The 16,568-nt window shown below is 42.0% G+C and overlaps 1 protein-coding gene across 1 annotated transcript in view; it reads right to left on the bottom strand.

Annotated features, from left to right (window-relative positions):
- The window catches only part of PRKCI (protein kinase C iota), a 66,335-nt gene that overhangs the window by 32,558 nt on the left and 17,209 nt on the right, over window positions 1-16,568 (bottom strand). The window contains 1 exon segment of the mRNA XM_042458284.1: window positions 9,244-9,365. Coding sequence (XP_042314218.1) covers window positions 9,244-9,365 — 122 coding nt within the window.

The following is a 16,568-nucleotide window of genomic DNA, read 5'->3' as shown; positions in this document are numbered from 1 at the left end:
GAAACACAATTCCCTCTAAAAGCATACAAGTTGTTACTCTCCAGATCAAGAGAAAAATATCCCACTACAGCAGTGATTACTCAGTCAAAATTTAAAAAATACTATTGGAATATGACATTATATTGTACTTGTACATGATATTGTGAACAGATAAATATGTACCACCCACTTCCACCTACCTGTCTTTGGCAAATTAGAATATATGATGAAATGGTGTTCACATATACAGAGTGGCTTACATCACTCTGCAAAAAAAATCTGCTGGTCCTGTTCCCATTCCTACACATTTTGGCATGACGGTCAACTGGCAGCAATGTCCCTTTGGCTGCTTTTACAATGCATCAAATGATGCAAGTTCTTCTTCACTTCTGCACTTCAAGCAGCTGCAAACTTTATTCCTACATCACCACAAAGAGTAGCTTCCTTCAGAGTTGTTTGATTCCTTATGATCTCTGTCCATTTTTTGTTGTTGTGTACCTTCAAGTCGTGTCTGACTTATGACAATTCTATCATGGGATTTTCTTGGCAAGTTTCTTCAGAGGGGGTTTACCATTGCCATCCCTTGAGGTTGAGGGAGTGTGCCTTAGTTGAAATCACCTAGTGGGTTTATAGGGCCAAGCCAGGATTCGAACCCTGGTCTCCAGAGTCATAGTCCAATTCTCAAATAAATGTAAAAGAAATATAACAGACATACTTGTCAAAATATCTGAATTACTTGCAGCTTTTTGCTGAGCATACACTGTGTAGAATACCAAGTTTATAGCTGCATAACACACGGAATAGCTTTTTAAGATTAAGGTCCTTCTTATCTGTGGAAAGGTTTCACAATTTGTTTTTAAAAAAATGTATTTCATAATCCTTCCATTTACTTAGGAATTTGTTACCCTTGATTATTTGAGTATATTTGTCACCTAAAGTTCAAGGGCTATATTTTGTGTGCATGTTATACGCCAAGCATATTATACAAGGACAGTTAACACAGGCGCAAAACCACACAGAGAAAAAACCTACAGACATTAAGTAAGAATGTTACCATTCAGACATGCTGAAAGAACAAACCAGTTTTTCTTCATCCAAGCACAAAGCATAAGTGAAGTACTTGATAAAAAAAAAGACAACATGAAACATGGGCAGGTACTCTTGAATATACCTAAGGGGATTTAATGTTATAATCCTCCTCCCTATTAAAAACACAAGAATTCATGTTTTGCTTCTATAACAATGCTTCTAGGTGTGCCAGGATTAATAAACTGTCACCTTTATTCCATCATCTCTATAAAGCTCTTCCTTTCAGAATACAGGAACCCGCAGAGAGAAAAGTCAGATGTTTAAAAGGCTGAAACTGGACACTTAAATTGCAGTGTGAACACGTCATTAACAAACTAGGATTTATAAATCTAGCATATAGCCTCTCAGGCAGTTCTAGCACAGCACTAACAAACTAGCATTCTTCAGTTTTTAACCCAGGGATCACCCTGTTTTTGCTTTTAACAAATACTGATTGTTCTAGTTCATGTAGCTGCAAAGACATCTGAAAACATGGACACAATGGTTGGAGTGCAATATTTTAGTTTGCATGCATGTGGGAAGAGCCAACGTGGTGTAGTGCTTTGAGTGCTGGACTAGGACACTGGGATACCCAGGGTTCTAATCCCCACTCTACCACGGAAAATCATGTCACAACCTCTCAGCCTCAAAGGAAGGCGATGATAAACCCCCACTGAACAAATCGTGCCAGAAAGCCCTATTACAGGTTCACCTTAGGGTCCCTGTAAGTCAGAAATGATGAAGGCACAGAACAACAACATGCATATAGGGCCCAAAAGTTGGGCTCACAGTACTTTTCCTTGACAAGTACTGGAGATATCCTCCTCCACAGGTCACAGTCACAGGTTTGGACTAGCATCATGCCAATGACTCAGGTATCTTATTAGATGTAAACAGAGAAACATACATTTAACTTATCACAGAGTTGGAAAGTATCTTGCTGATAATCTACAGCAACACCCTGCTCAATGCAGGCTCTGCAATGCAGGATGTGGAGATGGCATCCCTCACAAACTAGCACCCAGTCTCTGCTTAAATATCCCCAATGAATGAAAGCTGAGCTGACAACCTCCAGAGGCATTTTTTTACTGGGAAGTTTCAATTACTACCCCTGACATTTGCTTCCCTATTATATCCACAAAGCGGTTATAGGCTTGTGCTCAGGAGCAACAGATAACAAATCTGCTCCACCTTTTGCATGATACCCTTTAAGATATTTGAAGAAAACTATAATCTCATTTCCCCCCCAAACTAAACATACCAGACTTAATCAAGTGTTTCCCACATGACTTAATTTTCAGACGCCTGACCACTATAGCTGTACTTGTCTGAACAAACTGTAATTTCCCGATCACCTTCTTAAAATGCTTTCCTGAACTGGACTAAACACCACAAATATGCCCTTCCTAATGCAGAAGCAAGCAGAAATATTTTTTTCTCCTGACTTGGGCATTACGCTCCTCATTATGCAGCACGAGACATGTACTGCCTTCAAACCAGTTCACACCTGACTGTTTGTACTTAAATGCAAGAAATTATATTTACCTGTTAATTTCATCTTTCCAAGGTGGGGAAGCCATGTTAGTCTGCCAAGGCAAGCACAATAAAGCCTGTGCCATCTTAAAGACCGATTTTATTTGGCATTATGCCAAATAAAACTTTGTCTTTAAGATGCCATAAATCTTTGCTGAATCTTATTCGTTTTGGTCCTTCGTGGCTATTTCCTTTTGAATCTTGTTCCCATGTTCTATGGTGCAAATTACCCTTCCTTTCACACATCTTTTCCTCTCTACACTTTGATCCACCTCATTTATAAAAATGTCAAACATCACAAGACTTAAGACAAAACCTTGTGGCATTCCACTCAAGAACTCATATAGCAGGATAGTGAGTTACTACATGCACCCTCTGTGTTTTGAGGGTCATTTTTTGATGACTCACTCTTTCAATCATCTAAATTATACGCAGTATAATTTATTTGTATATTTAATGCATGCACCATTCTTTTGCCCACCCATTGAATTAATGGTTGTGGCTATATAAAAGGTCAAAAGAGTGGAGGTTCGTTTTTTGGTTTAAAGGGATTAGGATGGCAGGTTTTTACTTTTGATGGGCAAGTTGTTTGTGAGGTTGAGGTGATTATGGACTGGGAAGTGGAAGCATTACTAATTGACTTTTATTTTTCCTGAAGGAATCCTGAAGCTTCTCTGGCCATAGGGATTATTGGATGGGAAAGGGATACCATTTTAAAGCTTATTGTCTTTACATGCAAGGGAATGTTTTGCTAGGCAGTGGCATGGACTGAGGGAATAGTTGCAGGAGAACAAGAGGGCATGCACAGGCTTGACAGATATGCTCGCACCAGTGGGTCTGGGACGGCGCGGGGAACTTCGCTGCGCCTCCTGGACATGGCGGTGCAAGTCCTCTCCCACAAAGGCAGGGCATTCATAGTCGCTGTAAATTGCAAAAGTCCAGGGTCCCGTCCATCCTCTATATTTGATGAGGATTCTTGCCGTCGGCAGCAGACTCGGTGGTGCCCTGAAGCCTTTTACCAGAACCTTGGTGTCGTTGTCGATGAGGTTAGGGTCCACAAAGGATCGATGCAGGGCTGAGATCTGTGCGCCTGAATCCCTGTATGCTACCACCTCTCTGTCACCCACCCACAGGGTGTGCCTGAGGTGAACAGGAATCATGGAGGGATCAGGATTTACTGTTGTACCAGACTCAGCCACGTGAGGTTTGGCCTGAGCCATAACATGTATCGTGCTAGGGTTCTGTGGGCACTGAGCCCTAATATGGCCTAATTGTCCACAAGAATAGCATTTAGGTGCCTCTTTGGCCTTAGGTTTGCCTTGTGAAGACGATGAGGGATGTTGAGACGCTTGTGGTTGCGAGGGTTGAGGCTGGCGAGGCTGTTGAGGTGGATTGGGTGCAGCAGCTTTAGGCTGCTGAACTTGGGAGTTGTCCTTGCGAGGGAAGTGATGAGCAGGTTGGGGTTTCTTGGGATGGCCTGCATTGGGCAATGCAGGCAGGTCTCCTCTAAACTCCCGGTACCGGCATGCCGCCTCTGCTGCCTTTTGCATGTTGCTAGGATTCTTGTCCAGCACATATTGGACCACCTCCGGGGGATAATGTGCAAGGAACTGCTCCAAGTCGATGAGGAAGCAGGCTGCCTCCAGTGTGGTTGCCTTAGCTACTTGAAACCAAAGCTCCCTTCTCCGTTGAACTGCATAAGCCAGGTCGAAGTCAGATGAGTTCGGTTTCCTGTCTGTTCGTCTGAAGCGTCTCCTCGCCGCTTCCGGGGTGAGACCAAGGCGTTGTCGAGCCCTCTCCACAAAGAGGTGGAAATTCTGCTCATCCTCCGGTGCCATGCTGGCGTCTATGTCGCGAAGCATTCCTGACAGCTGTGGGCGAAGCTCATTCATGTATTGGTCTTCTTGAATACCGTGGGTCCTGCACACCCGCTGAAAACTCTCCAAGAAACTCTCAAAGTCGTCGCCGTCTTTGTAGGTGGGGAAGCGTCGGTGTCGCCCTTCATCCCGCACCAGCAGCGGCGTTTGTGGCTGGCCTGGGTTGCGACCAGCACGTAGGTCTGCCACTTGGCGTTGCAATTCTTCGTTCTGCGCTGTCAGCTGGCGCTGTCGTTCCTCCGCATCCTGGCGTCGTTGTTCTTCGTCCTGGCGGCGCTGGTCAGCCATGTCTCGTTGAATCTCCTCGTTGCGCCGTTGCATCTCCAAGAACATTTCCTTCTGTATCTCAGCGTCCTGGCGGCGCTGTTCAGCCATGTCTCGTTGAATTTCCTTCTGCATGTCAGTGAACATTTTCATCATGTGAGTCCACATATCCACGTGGGTTGGGGACGGTGGGCTCGGAGACGGCGATACAGTCACCACTTCCTCCCTTGAGGTATGTTGGGTTTTATCAGCCATGGTAGTGACCTTGCCAGAGCGCAGGTGCATAGACTAAACAACTAACTATAAAGTATAACGCGAAAGGACTAATAATAAAAAATAACAAACACAATGGCTTGCATGAAGTGAGGATGTGTGCAGAACACGCTGCAATCTTTGGGAGCCAGAAATGTAAAGGAGAGAAGAAACTGAGTTCCCTTCCTGCAGTTCTCCAACTCCACCACTAGATGGTGTTTCCAGGCGTCAGTAGCCACAGGAAAAAAACTGGCCTGTGTAAAGCTCACTGAGAAAAGAAGCAGCCCCTCCTTGAGTGGGCTAAATGTCCCCCTCCCCTTTCCTTAGTCAGAAAGAAAGAGAAAGACCACAGAACAGGAAATTGACCATTTGGTCCTGCCAGGCAAGAGGATCAAAGGGATCCCTGTGTTGCCCCTAGCAACTTCTCCTTGATTCCCTCCTCCCCCCCACTTGGAGAGAGGGAAAAGAAAGAGGAAAGAAAAAAAATCACTGGCGACTTTGCAATTTCTTTGTCTCCAGCACCCCTTCAGCAAAGTGATCAGATCACAGCTTTTTAGCAAGCTTGATCTCTGCCTGTTAGGTTTAAAGGGATGCCGTGGGCAAAGCCACCCCCCTTTTTTGCAAACAGCTCAAACACACACACAGGCAACAGGAGCCACCCGACCCTATCCCCTCCAATCACCAAGGAGAGAGCAGGAAAGAAAAGCAAAACTCAAGCCTCTTTCAGTTTGAAAAGGCCTCCTCCCAAAGCAAAGAACAGAAGTGAAAGAGCCAGCACTATTTCTCCTTAACCCTTCGTCAGTGGAGCACAAGAGAGAGAGTGCGGAGAGAGATAGAGAGAAAGAGAACAGAGAACTTCTTCAGAGCATCACACTGAAATCAAACTCCAAGAGCGGAACACACTCTTGCCCCAGCAAGCAATGTTTCCAACAGTCCGGAAAACCACCGCTGCCAACCATGTGGTGACTTGGGGGCCTTTCCCTGGAGCCCTTGGCACCCTGTGCGTGGCCCTTTACTCCCAGGGAGTCCCCTCTTGTCACACTTTCCCCTCTAGGATCTCCTAGATCTCCATTCTCGCTCCCTGTTGAGCAGAATGAGACCCCTGGAGGTCCTATAGTCGCGCTGCCACCACTCAGTGAATTAATTCCTCCCCCCCCCACACACACACTGAGACTTGTGAGGGATAGAGAGAGAGAGAGATCTAGTTTCCTTTCTTGCCAACCCAGAACAACCAGTAACCGAGTTAAGGCGCGTGTATAGGAGTATAGAGATAGCAGATGCTTTTTAAGAAAGAAGTTTATTTTAAAAAGGGGTAGAATAGGATAGAAAGAATTTATAACACTCTTGCAAAGCCCCTTTGCCTTGCAGGTCAAAGAACATAGTTACAGAATTCATTCCAGACAAGCCATTGTTGAAAATAACAAAAGGCCTAAACGCACTAGCTAACACATTCCTAACTACTCACAGCAGATGGGATTTGTAGTCCTTTTGAGTTCCTGGATGCAGGGAGGGCCCCCTGGCCTCTCGACCTGCATTCCCTTGAGTCTGTGTCTCCCAGACTCAAAGAGACAGCATCTGGTTTCCCCCTCAGGAGAGGATCAAGGGAGAGACAAAGGACCGCATGGCTGCACAAGTCCTTTTAAAGATTTCCCATAGAAAGTTCTTGAATCTCGCGGTCCTACTCTCTGATTGGTCAGTTAGACCTTACATCAGCTATGCTGTCACAGCTCATTAGCATGTGATGTCATCTTTCATTAGCATGTTCCTCCTCCCAGATTAACCCTTTGTAGTTCAGGAGAAGTTCCCAGATGACTGGAGACCCAGCCATCACAAGCACTCCTTCGACTGGATGGCTGGGGAAGAAGAACCAAACACCTTACTACCATTGCCACTGAATGGTGTGAAGCAGAGTCTAGTCAGAGGTGCCAGCTATGTGACATCACTGCCCAGGCTGGCTATAGGCTCTCTGAAGAGATAGTAGCTTGCTTCATTCATCTCTTTCCAGCAGCTGGTGCATGACCATGGCAATTGTGGGGGCTCCCACTCTGACTGTTTCCCATTCCACATCGCTTTCGGAGGAACAGTTCAAAGTAAAATCTGGAGTGGGTTTTAAACTCACTGACATTATTATTACACTTTATCTATATAGCACTGTAGATTTACACAGTGCTGTACATACAATCAATAAAATAGATAAAAATAAGTCTGCCTATGCCATACATTCTACAATATAATACACTGGAGCCACTGGAATCCACTCCAAGTTTTACTTGGGACTCTTCTTCCTGAAAAATCCACATTGACCCCTACTAATCAATTATTTTTTCCCCAGATGCTGACAGGTTGATACCTTAATAATCTGGTCTACCATATCAATCAATATTGATGTCACACTGACCTAAATTTTCTGTAGTTTCCAATTTGTCTCCTCTTGAAATTGGGGAGATTTGCTAGTGCCATGGTTGGGATGATTTTCTTTACATAATCTTTCTCCCTCTGGGGAGGCTGTAGGGCAGGCAAAGTACATCTCTGAGATGATCTCTGATCACACTGGGGATGTATCTGCATGCTGTTGGCTTTCTCAAATGGGAAAGCAAATGACACAGGGTGGATGGGAATCTAGTTGTTATCGACAATGATTAAAATCCCTGAGCACCTTTTGCTCTCCTGAACAGCAGGCAAATTACACACTGGATTCACTTCACAACAGAAGATATGGCTTAGGAAAATATAGGGCTAACTCAGGACCCTCTGTGGAGCAAACTTTGCCTCTAAAGCAGTATTCATACCCTATTAGGATTTCAGGTTCAACTTACTGGTTTCCAGTAAACATGTGCACGTGCTCAACACATAGAAGCACATACGGGTGTTGGAACTTTTGAGCTGTCCAGCCAAATTTCCTGTATGTTACTGGGCCCCACCTCCATTGTCTGCCTCTGCCTTTGCATTCTTCTCTTACTTGCTTGGTTCAGTTACCTTTGGGGTTTTACCACTGTTACCCCAAGGAACTAGTGAGTACGTTTGCAAGGCTCCTGCTAAAACATTTTTTCCCAGGCGCATGACATGGAATCTTTCATCTGCAAAAAATATACCATATTTGTATCATGGAAGCCAACCCTGCCTTGATGACTTATGCTTATCAACATTTTACTTTGACTATCCTTTCCCTATCAACATCTAACCTTTGACAGAGAGGACTGATCATTTCCCTTCCCATTAACATTTGTACTCTTTATATACTAACTAGCCGACTATCATTTACATTTGTTGGATATCCACTGAACACCCCTTTGGCTACATCATTTGTTCCCATGAATCAGCAGGAGAACAGTAGTCAGCTGATTTGATGAGTCTTGGTAGAGTCTCTGTCACATCCTGACTATATGCTTCAGGAAGGCAAAACATCCTCCTGTATTTTCAGTTTACATGATTTCTCTATTAAACCTGGAATTGTGAAAGGAGATTAAACACCAGGAAGTCTGCACTGTGAATAATTTGTAGTGACACATAAGGGAAAACTTGTCTTGCCACTTTCCAGTCCAATAACTTTAATTGCATTTATGTTCACTGTTCCATTCTTTTATAACCGTCTCTTGTTCAAATGTAACTGTGGCACATACTGCAACAGCTTTAGTTAATGATCTTATTTGACTTACTGGCCAGCTAGGTACTTTTCCTCTACAGCAGGCATGTGAAACATTTGCTTTCCACGATGTTGTTGGATTACTATTTCCATAACCCTTGACAAATGGGCACATTGATGGGAGTGTGAATCCAACAACAGCTGGAGGGCCACAGGTTTCTCATTCCTTGCTCTAGTGATAAAAAGTAACAACAGTTCCATTTTTGAAGCAGAAGTGACCTATGACTTCAAAAAGGTATTTCATCAAAATATACTGACATAATGCACTGTCAAAAAAATAACTACTGAAATAACAAAAACAGTTTCCATAAGGTTTAGGAAAGATATCTTCTGAAATTTATTTCTGATATAATTAATAAAAAGCATTTGGGGGGAGGGGAGATGTAACAGTTCTGACTTTCTGAAAAGATGTTACAGGCTCAATGCTCTGAAAATAAACATAACTGTAACAGTCATTGACCATAAAGTAGTTCAAACAAATACATCAGGTCCATTTGAACTTTGATCCATTTTTAAAATTAGCAATACAGACAACAATAAAAAGAGTATATTCATTTCAACTCTGAAAGAAGGTGCATGGATGTGGGACACCAGTAATTTATGTAGTTTTGACTTGATTTAACTTGCCTTCTTCATCTATCCATTTCATGGTGAAGAGCTGTTCATTATCAAAGGCGCACATGTCTCGAACTTCATTACACAGTCCTTCAAAGGAGATGGAAGGTTCAAAATATGTTATCATAATATCCCTGGAAAGAGTAAAATGAACACACTATTAATTTCAGTACTAAGGATCAGTTTGTTTTGCACCAGCTCTATCTGCTTTCATTTGTCGCTTACTGTATACGTATTCATGTCTTAAATGCATTTTTCTTAATATCATAAAGTTGAAAGCATCAATCCTGCATTCTTGAGCAGGCCTGCTATGCTATCTCAACTCTTACCAGGCTTGCAGAGAACAAAAAGTGAATCTCAGATGCCACCTCAGATGTTTAGCTGCCCATGATTTTTACAATACTGCCTGAACTGAATTACAAAAACAGGTGCTATCATACTAATCTCCGTTTCTCCTTGCCTCTAAGAAGTAGTTAAACACCTGGTATGATTCAGTTTTTCTTATATCACAGTAAATGTTTTCATGATACCATATAAAAACATACTCTATAAAATGTGTACACCAAACAACTCTAAAGAGGCCCCTCAAAACAAACACACACACACACACAATACAAAGAACAGCTTTAAATACCTAATCAAACAGAATATTTTACCTTGATACTGAAATATCTTAGCAAGCCAGTGTTGTGCAATGATTTAAGATGTGGACTACGATCCTTGAGACGAGGGTTCAAATCCTAGCTTGGTCATAGAAACCCCACTGGGTAACTCTGGCCAAGTCATACTCTTTCAGCCCTAGAATGCAATGGCAAATCTGCTCTGAACAAAACTTGCCAAGAAAACCCTATGACAGTTTTGGCTTAGAGTCACCATAAGTCAGAAATGATGTGAAGCATACAACAACAACTAAAGTATCTGCAAGGTCAGCATCATTCAAACCTTCATGGAAAGGGTGTTCCACAACAAAAAATACTTCAGAGAAGGCACTCTCCCTATCAATCATACAGTACTTTGCTGGTGTGTTCAGAAAATTAATTCTATAAAACAACAACAACACACCTTTGATATTGATGCAAAAACCTCTCAGATAGTCTTCTATAAATGGTACATTTAATGGAAAGAGTGTTGAGGTAATTACTACTAATCTACAGTATTATGCACCTACTAAAATTGTTGGAGGTCCCAGCGACACGCTATGTGAGGACCTCACAGAGGGCATTTTCTATCGTGGCCCCTAGATCTTGGAATAGTCTCCCAGATGAGCTCCGCTCCACCACATCTTTAGCTCTTTTTAAAAAGTACCTGAAGACATATTTCTTTTCCCAAGCCTTCCCACTGTGAAAAATCTTTTTCCCTTACCCCTTTTCATTGGTGACCCTGGAATGTATATATCGACTTCCCCTTCTATCTGGCCCTTTTGTTGTTAGTATTACTATGTTGTTTTTAATGCTGTTTTTAATTGATTTTATTGGAATGTTTTTATATGTAATTGTTCGCCGCTTTGATCAAAATTTTGGAAAAGCGGGTTACAAATAAACTATATTATTATTATTATTATTATTATTATTGAAATATGTTTCTGAATTAGGGGCTGAAAAGATTATTTCAAATTCCTATTCTCATTCATAATATGTCTACAAAAGTTGATATAACATTATTTGGCATTTATCATTCTAAAATAATAAGAATGAGCAATGCATCTTTAAATTTATTAGCCATGTTTGTATCTCCCTCACATTCAAATATTATACATGTCAATAAATAATGTATGCAAAGCAGCTATTTAAACATAATTCTGTGGCAGGCAATTCAGTCAGTTTCTAGAGCTTGGGTATTAAAATGTTTTTGCTGTAACAACTATGTTATTATTTGGTGTTCTGGCAGTACATAATGATTTAGTAAGCTCACTGAAAAAATGTGCAGTTCCAAGGGTATATCATAAAGCAAGACATCCTCAATTATAGCTTAGATTTTGTCCCTCAGAACTCCCTTATTTTGCTACATAGTTTGTAACTGTTGTACCTACCACATTACTACAACAGCAACATATTGTATTTAAGCCTAGAAACATTTATTCAGTCAAGTAGCTGATTTTCTCTGGACACAGAGAAAATTCTAATTAAAATATTTTATTTCTATGTGCTAGTATCACAAAGCTCTCTCATTCATCTTTGAAAGTGATTGGCACCATTTCTGACATCACTAGACAGCTAAAGGTTTGTTGTTGTGTTGTTTTACTGTACTGTAGTTCTTTCTCTACAGCTTGTTATTATTTCAAGGCTAGTAAGTTTTCTGATTACATCTAATTACATTTTATTCTGCTTTGCAGCCAACTTTGAGCTTGTAAATTTTGGAAAAAAGATAGATGGATGTTACACTTCATGGTGTGATGTGATCTTACCTCCATTTGAATTATTCCATATGATTTAGTATGACTTTTAATTTTAAAAAATCCACATGCCTAGATATGCTGTGTTATTATCAGTAGTTAAAAGATGTTTATTGCCTTGCTTTAGATAGCACCTGTGCATAAATTACTAAATAGAAAATACTGAAAGTATAATGCTGTTCATATATTTATCCCATCTATGCAGAATGGCATTTGTCATCTCATTCTTTAACAAAAGTTAATGTCTGGTAAGGGAAAGTAGGAAAAGAGGAAGGCCACATTAGACTGAAACAAAAAAGCTTCAGCCATGAGTTTGCAAGATTGAGTAGGGCTGTTAATAACAGGGTCTCTTGAAGTTTTCCCATTGAACATCACCAAAAGGAGAAGCTGACTTGTTATGGCATGTAACAACGAATTACAGTGAATCTTTTTTCTTTCCACAATATTGTCGTTACTGTAAATCAAATCCTAGCTGTTTGGCTATGTCCATTTCTATGAAGCCAGAAATATTGCTGTTAGTAATATTTACCTAAAAGTAAACTGTTAAGCCTTCTTATTTCCTTGACACTTCTAACATTTGCTTTTTAATCCACTTTTTCTGCCCCTCCTCCCACCACTCAAACCACTCTGGATAGTACTGGCAACTGCACCTCTGGGCTGAAAATGTTGCTGGTGAATGCCAGGTCAGGGAATGGGAAGACAGCTGCCATTCAGGACTTGATTTTGGATGACCATGTGACCTGGCACATATCACAGAGACCTGGTTAGATCAGGTGGGGAGCTTAACCTCTCACAGCTTTGTCCCCCAGGGTTCTGTTCAGCAGCAGGCAAGACTTCAGAGGTGGGGAGGTGAAGCTGCAGTAATCTATTGAAATTCCATCTTCCTGACTAGATGCTCCATTCCAGTTTTGTGGATTCTAGTACTGTTCACCTGAAGTTAGGTGGCTGGGACAGATTAGGGATTCTGTTGGTATTCAACTCACCCGGCTGCTGAATAGTCTCCCTTTCTGAGGTAGCAGGGTGGTTTCAGTCCCCAGTTTGCAGTTCTAGCACATTTAAACATCTACGCTGAGATTTCATGCCTGCTATTATAACCAAGAGCCTGTCCCAAGTGATATTTGGCCCTTCTCATGCGGTTGGGCACACTGGACCTTGTTTTCTGGAGTGGGTTGAGTGAAATGTAATCTGGGAATGGAGGAACTGCCTATAGTTCTGTTGTCATGGACAGATTGCCACCTGATGAGGTTTGGACTTGCTGGGAATCAGAACCTCTGAAAGGGTGGGGAATTATTAAAACAGTCTGCCATAGGAGGCTCTAGGAGAGTTTCTTGTTGTCTTCAAAGATGATCATGTAATGGCTCAAGTCGAAAATCCATGCTACCAGATTTTTCTTTCAGTTAGTCTGAAAGGTACTACAAGATCTCCTTGCATACTGATTTTCTAGACTAGCACAGCTATGTCCATGAATTCTAGATCCTATAATATTAATATCTTCTGTTTATGAAAACTTGTACTGATACCATAATTTGGCATTTTTATTCCATATACATCCAGTTGTTTTACAACAATCTTCTAATTAAATCATTAAATTCCCAGATGAAGTTTCTGGATATTTATATTTAAAGAATGCATTATTTATTTAAAGTAGTATATTTCTGTCCTACAATTTGGGGACCTTAATAGCATCAAACATTTTAACAGCAATTGCTAATATTTCAAAACACAAAAGATACTAACACTAGAATGGCTAATCAAATTAAAATAAATGATGAACTTAGAAATTTTAACTGGTCTGATAAAAAATAAATCAATACAGCAAACAGAAGAAGAATGGAAACTAAAACCACAGTTCCCAGAATTCCCTAGCACTGAGCCAGGGCAGTTAGAGTAGTCGCAAACTGGATTATTTCTGCAGTGTGTTTTGGACGAGATAAAAAATACAGCAAGATAAACAATGGTATGATAAGGCTATACAATTGCATATGATTATGTTTGATTGTATATTATCACAATTGCAATTTTTGTAATATTGTACTATCCAAAAGATAAATGAAATGGATGTTTTGATATTTTAATTTATTTTAAAAAATTAAAATATTTAAAACACAGACAAAATATCAAATGGGAGAAGGGACAGTCTTGCCTCCCGCCTTTTAGCAGTGAAATTTCTTTGTTGATTCATTATATCAAGAAAGACAAGAAGAGGCATTCCTTCATATATTTCGGTATCAAGTCACTTATAGCTTTATAGGATGCATTACCATCTTGAGCTAGGCATAGAAACAAAGAGGCAACTAATGCAGGGGTAAACAAAAATGGCTTTGCATATGCTAACCCCCAAATTCTTTCATCTCTGTTATTTGTGCTTCCTGGTCCTAGGGAAGTTCTTCCAAAGGAACAAGCTGACACTATGAAGGTTACATAGCACATTTTGTTACGCTACGACGCCAAGTAACGGGGGAATAGTTTATGCAGCAAGAACTAAGGAATGGCTGTTTAGAAGCAACTGACACCTAGGATTTTTGATTTCTATAGAATTTTTTAGCTTTATGGAATTTTCCCAACACATGCACTTTGCACTGGTAACATAGCAACCTGGGCAAATAATATTAGAACATAAGAGCTTGTGGCTCTGGGCTCCCATTGTCACCAGATTCTGGGTCTGTCATTGTGGGATGCATTTCTTTCCCTAAATAAAATTGATTCCTTGATTCTTCTAATTTTTGCTAGAGTTACAGGGGGGAAAAGTCCTCTTTGCTGTCAGTGCAATGGTGACTGCATCTGAATGTATCTGTTAATATACTTACAGGCACATTCTGCATTAACAACACTTCCAGGCAGTCTTCAAGGGAGATCCATGGACAATACATTACAGTAGTCCAGTCCAGAGGTTACTAGAGCTCGGACCACTGTGTCCAGATAATAAGCACGTGGAACCACCAAGGTCTTGCAGGCCTCCAGAGGCAATGATGAATCCAGGAGCACCCTGCCCATTCACATATTTTCTCATGTTCTAAGAATTGAACATTTTTAATGGTTAGCGGCCCAGGGGGGGACCGGCGGTAACATTATTGTTACGCCGGATAGTCAATACATCTCTGAGGGATGGGCTATTTCCATCTCAACTTAAATTGGCCATTGTAAAACCTATTTTAAAAAAGCCCTCCCTCGACCCCCTGGTACATAATAATTATCGGCCTGTTTCGCTGCTACCATTTTTGGGAAAGGTGATCGAGAGGGCGGTTGCGATCCAGCTTCAGGCGGTCTTGGATGAAACGGATTATCTGGACCCATTTCAAACTGGCTTCCGGACGGGTTACGGGGTTGAGACGGCCATGGTCGCCTTGGTCGATGATCTCCGTCTGAGCATCGACAGGGGAAGCGTGTCCCTGTTGGTGCTCTTGGACATCTCAGCGGCTTTCGATACCATAGACCATGGTATCCTTCTGGGACGCCTGGCAGAGGTGGGGATCGGGGGCACTGCGCTCCAGTGGTTCCACTCCTACCTCTCCGGGAGGTCTCAGATGGTGCAGCTGGGAGACGTGTGCTCTGACAAGAGGCCCCTTAAAACCGGGGTCCCTCAAGGAGCCATTCTGTCTCCCATGCTATTTAACATTTACATAAAACCGCTGGGAGAGATCATCCGGTGACATGGGGCGCGGGGTTATCAGTACGCTGATGACACCCAAATCATTTTCTCTATGTCTCCGACTGATGCAGTGACTGGGGATGGCGTCTCTCCTCTCGTGGCCTGTCTAGAGTCAGTAATGGGCTGGATGAGGGAAAACCGACTCAAGTTGAATCCAGAGAAAACGGAGGTACTAGTGATAGGTTCTCCTGGTCCAGGAATGGCGGTGGTTCCACCTGTCCTGAACGGGGTCACGCTCCCTGTGAAGGACTCCGTGCGCAGTTTGGGGGTGCTTCTTGACTCGTTGCTCCACCTGACAGCTCAGGTGAATGCGACGGTCAAGAGCACCTGTTATCAGCTTCGGCTGATTCGCCAGCTGCGCCCATACCTGGCCCAGAGGGACCTAGAAACTGTTGTACATGCTCTGGTAACTTCGACACTGGATTTCTGCAACGTACTCTACATGGGGCAACCCTTATACCAAACTCGGAAGCTGCAAATAGTGCAGAATATGGCAGCCCGGCTGGTCACTGGTGCTCCCAGGACCAGCCATATAACACCGGTGCTGAAAGATCTCCATTGGCTGCCCATCCGCTTCCGAGCTCAATATAAGGTGTTGGTGATTACCTATAAAGCCCTAAATGGCTTGGGCCCAGGATACCTAAAGGACCGCCTCTCCCCGTACATTCCGCCTCGCACCCTCAGAACGTCTGGGCAGCAGTTACTGAAGGTGCCTGGGGCTAGGTTAGCCTCCACCACATGGAGGACATTTTCCACAGCTGCCCCAGCCCTTTGGAACATGCTGCCCACTGAGCTCCGCTCGTCTACCACCCTGGCCCAATTCAGGAAGGACTTGAAAACCTTCCTGTTTCAACAGGAATTCCCCGAATAAAATCCTGCGGGCCTCCCTCCTCTTCCGTGGCCAAGAGGTTGGGCTATGGGGCTTTTTTCTTTGTCTGTTATGGTTTAATGTTTTTGTATTTTAATCTTGTTGTACTTGTGGATTGTTGTTTTTAACCTTGATGTAAGCCGCCCTGATCGTAGGAAGGGCGGGATATAAATAAAAATTTTATTTATTTATTATTTATTTATGTCATTTTGCTTGTTAATGGCAACATATTATTAGAATTTTATCTCATAACCAATATTCAGACAAATGATTTTGACTTCTGTTTAGCAAAGACTGAAAGAAAGGGAATAAGGTACAGCAGTGACATACCCACCTTTAAAAACTCAAGTAGAATAGTGAGAAATATTAAATATCAAAATAGGAAAGAAGAAGCTATTTCTTACCTGGCAATATAAATCTACAAAAAT

Source organism: Sceloporus undulatus, chromosome 3 (genome assembly GCF_019175285.1).
Source record: "Sceloporus undulatus isolate JIND9_A2432 ecotype Alabama chromosome 3, SceUnd_v1.1, whole genome shotgun sequence".
In the NCBI taxonomy this organism is placed as follows: Eukaryota; Metazoa; Chordata; class Lepidosauria; order Squamata; family Phrynosomatidae; genus Sceloporus; species Sceloporus undulatus.
Note: the sequence above shows the minus strand (reverse complement) of the source record. Positions and strands in the feature narration are given on the sequence as shown.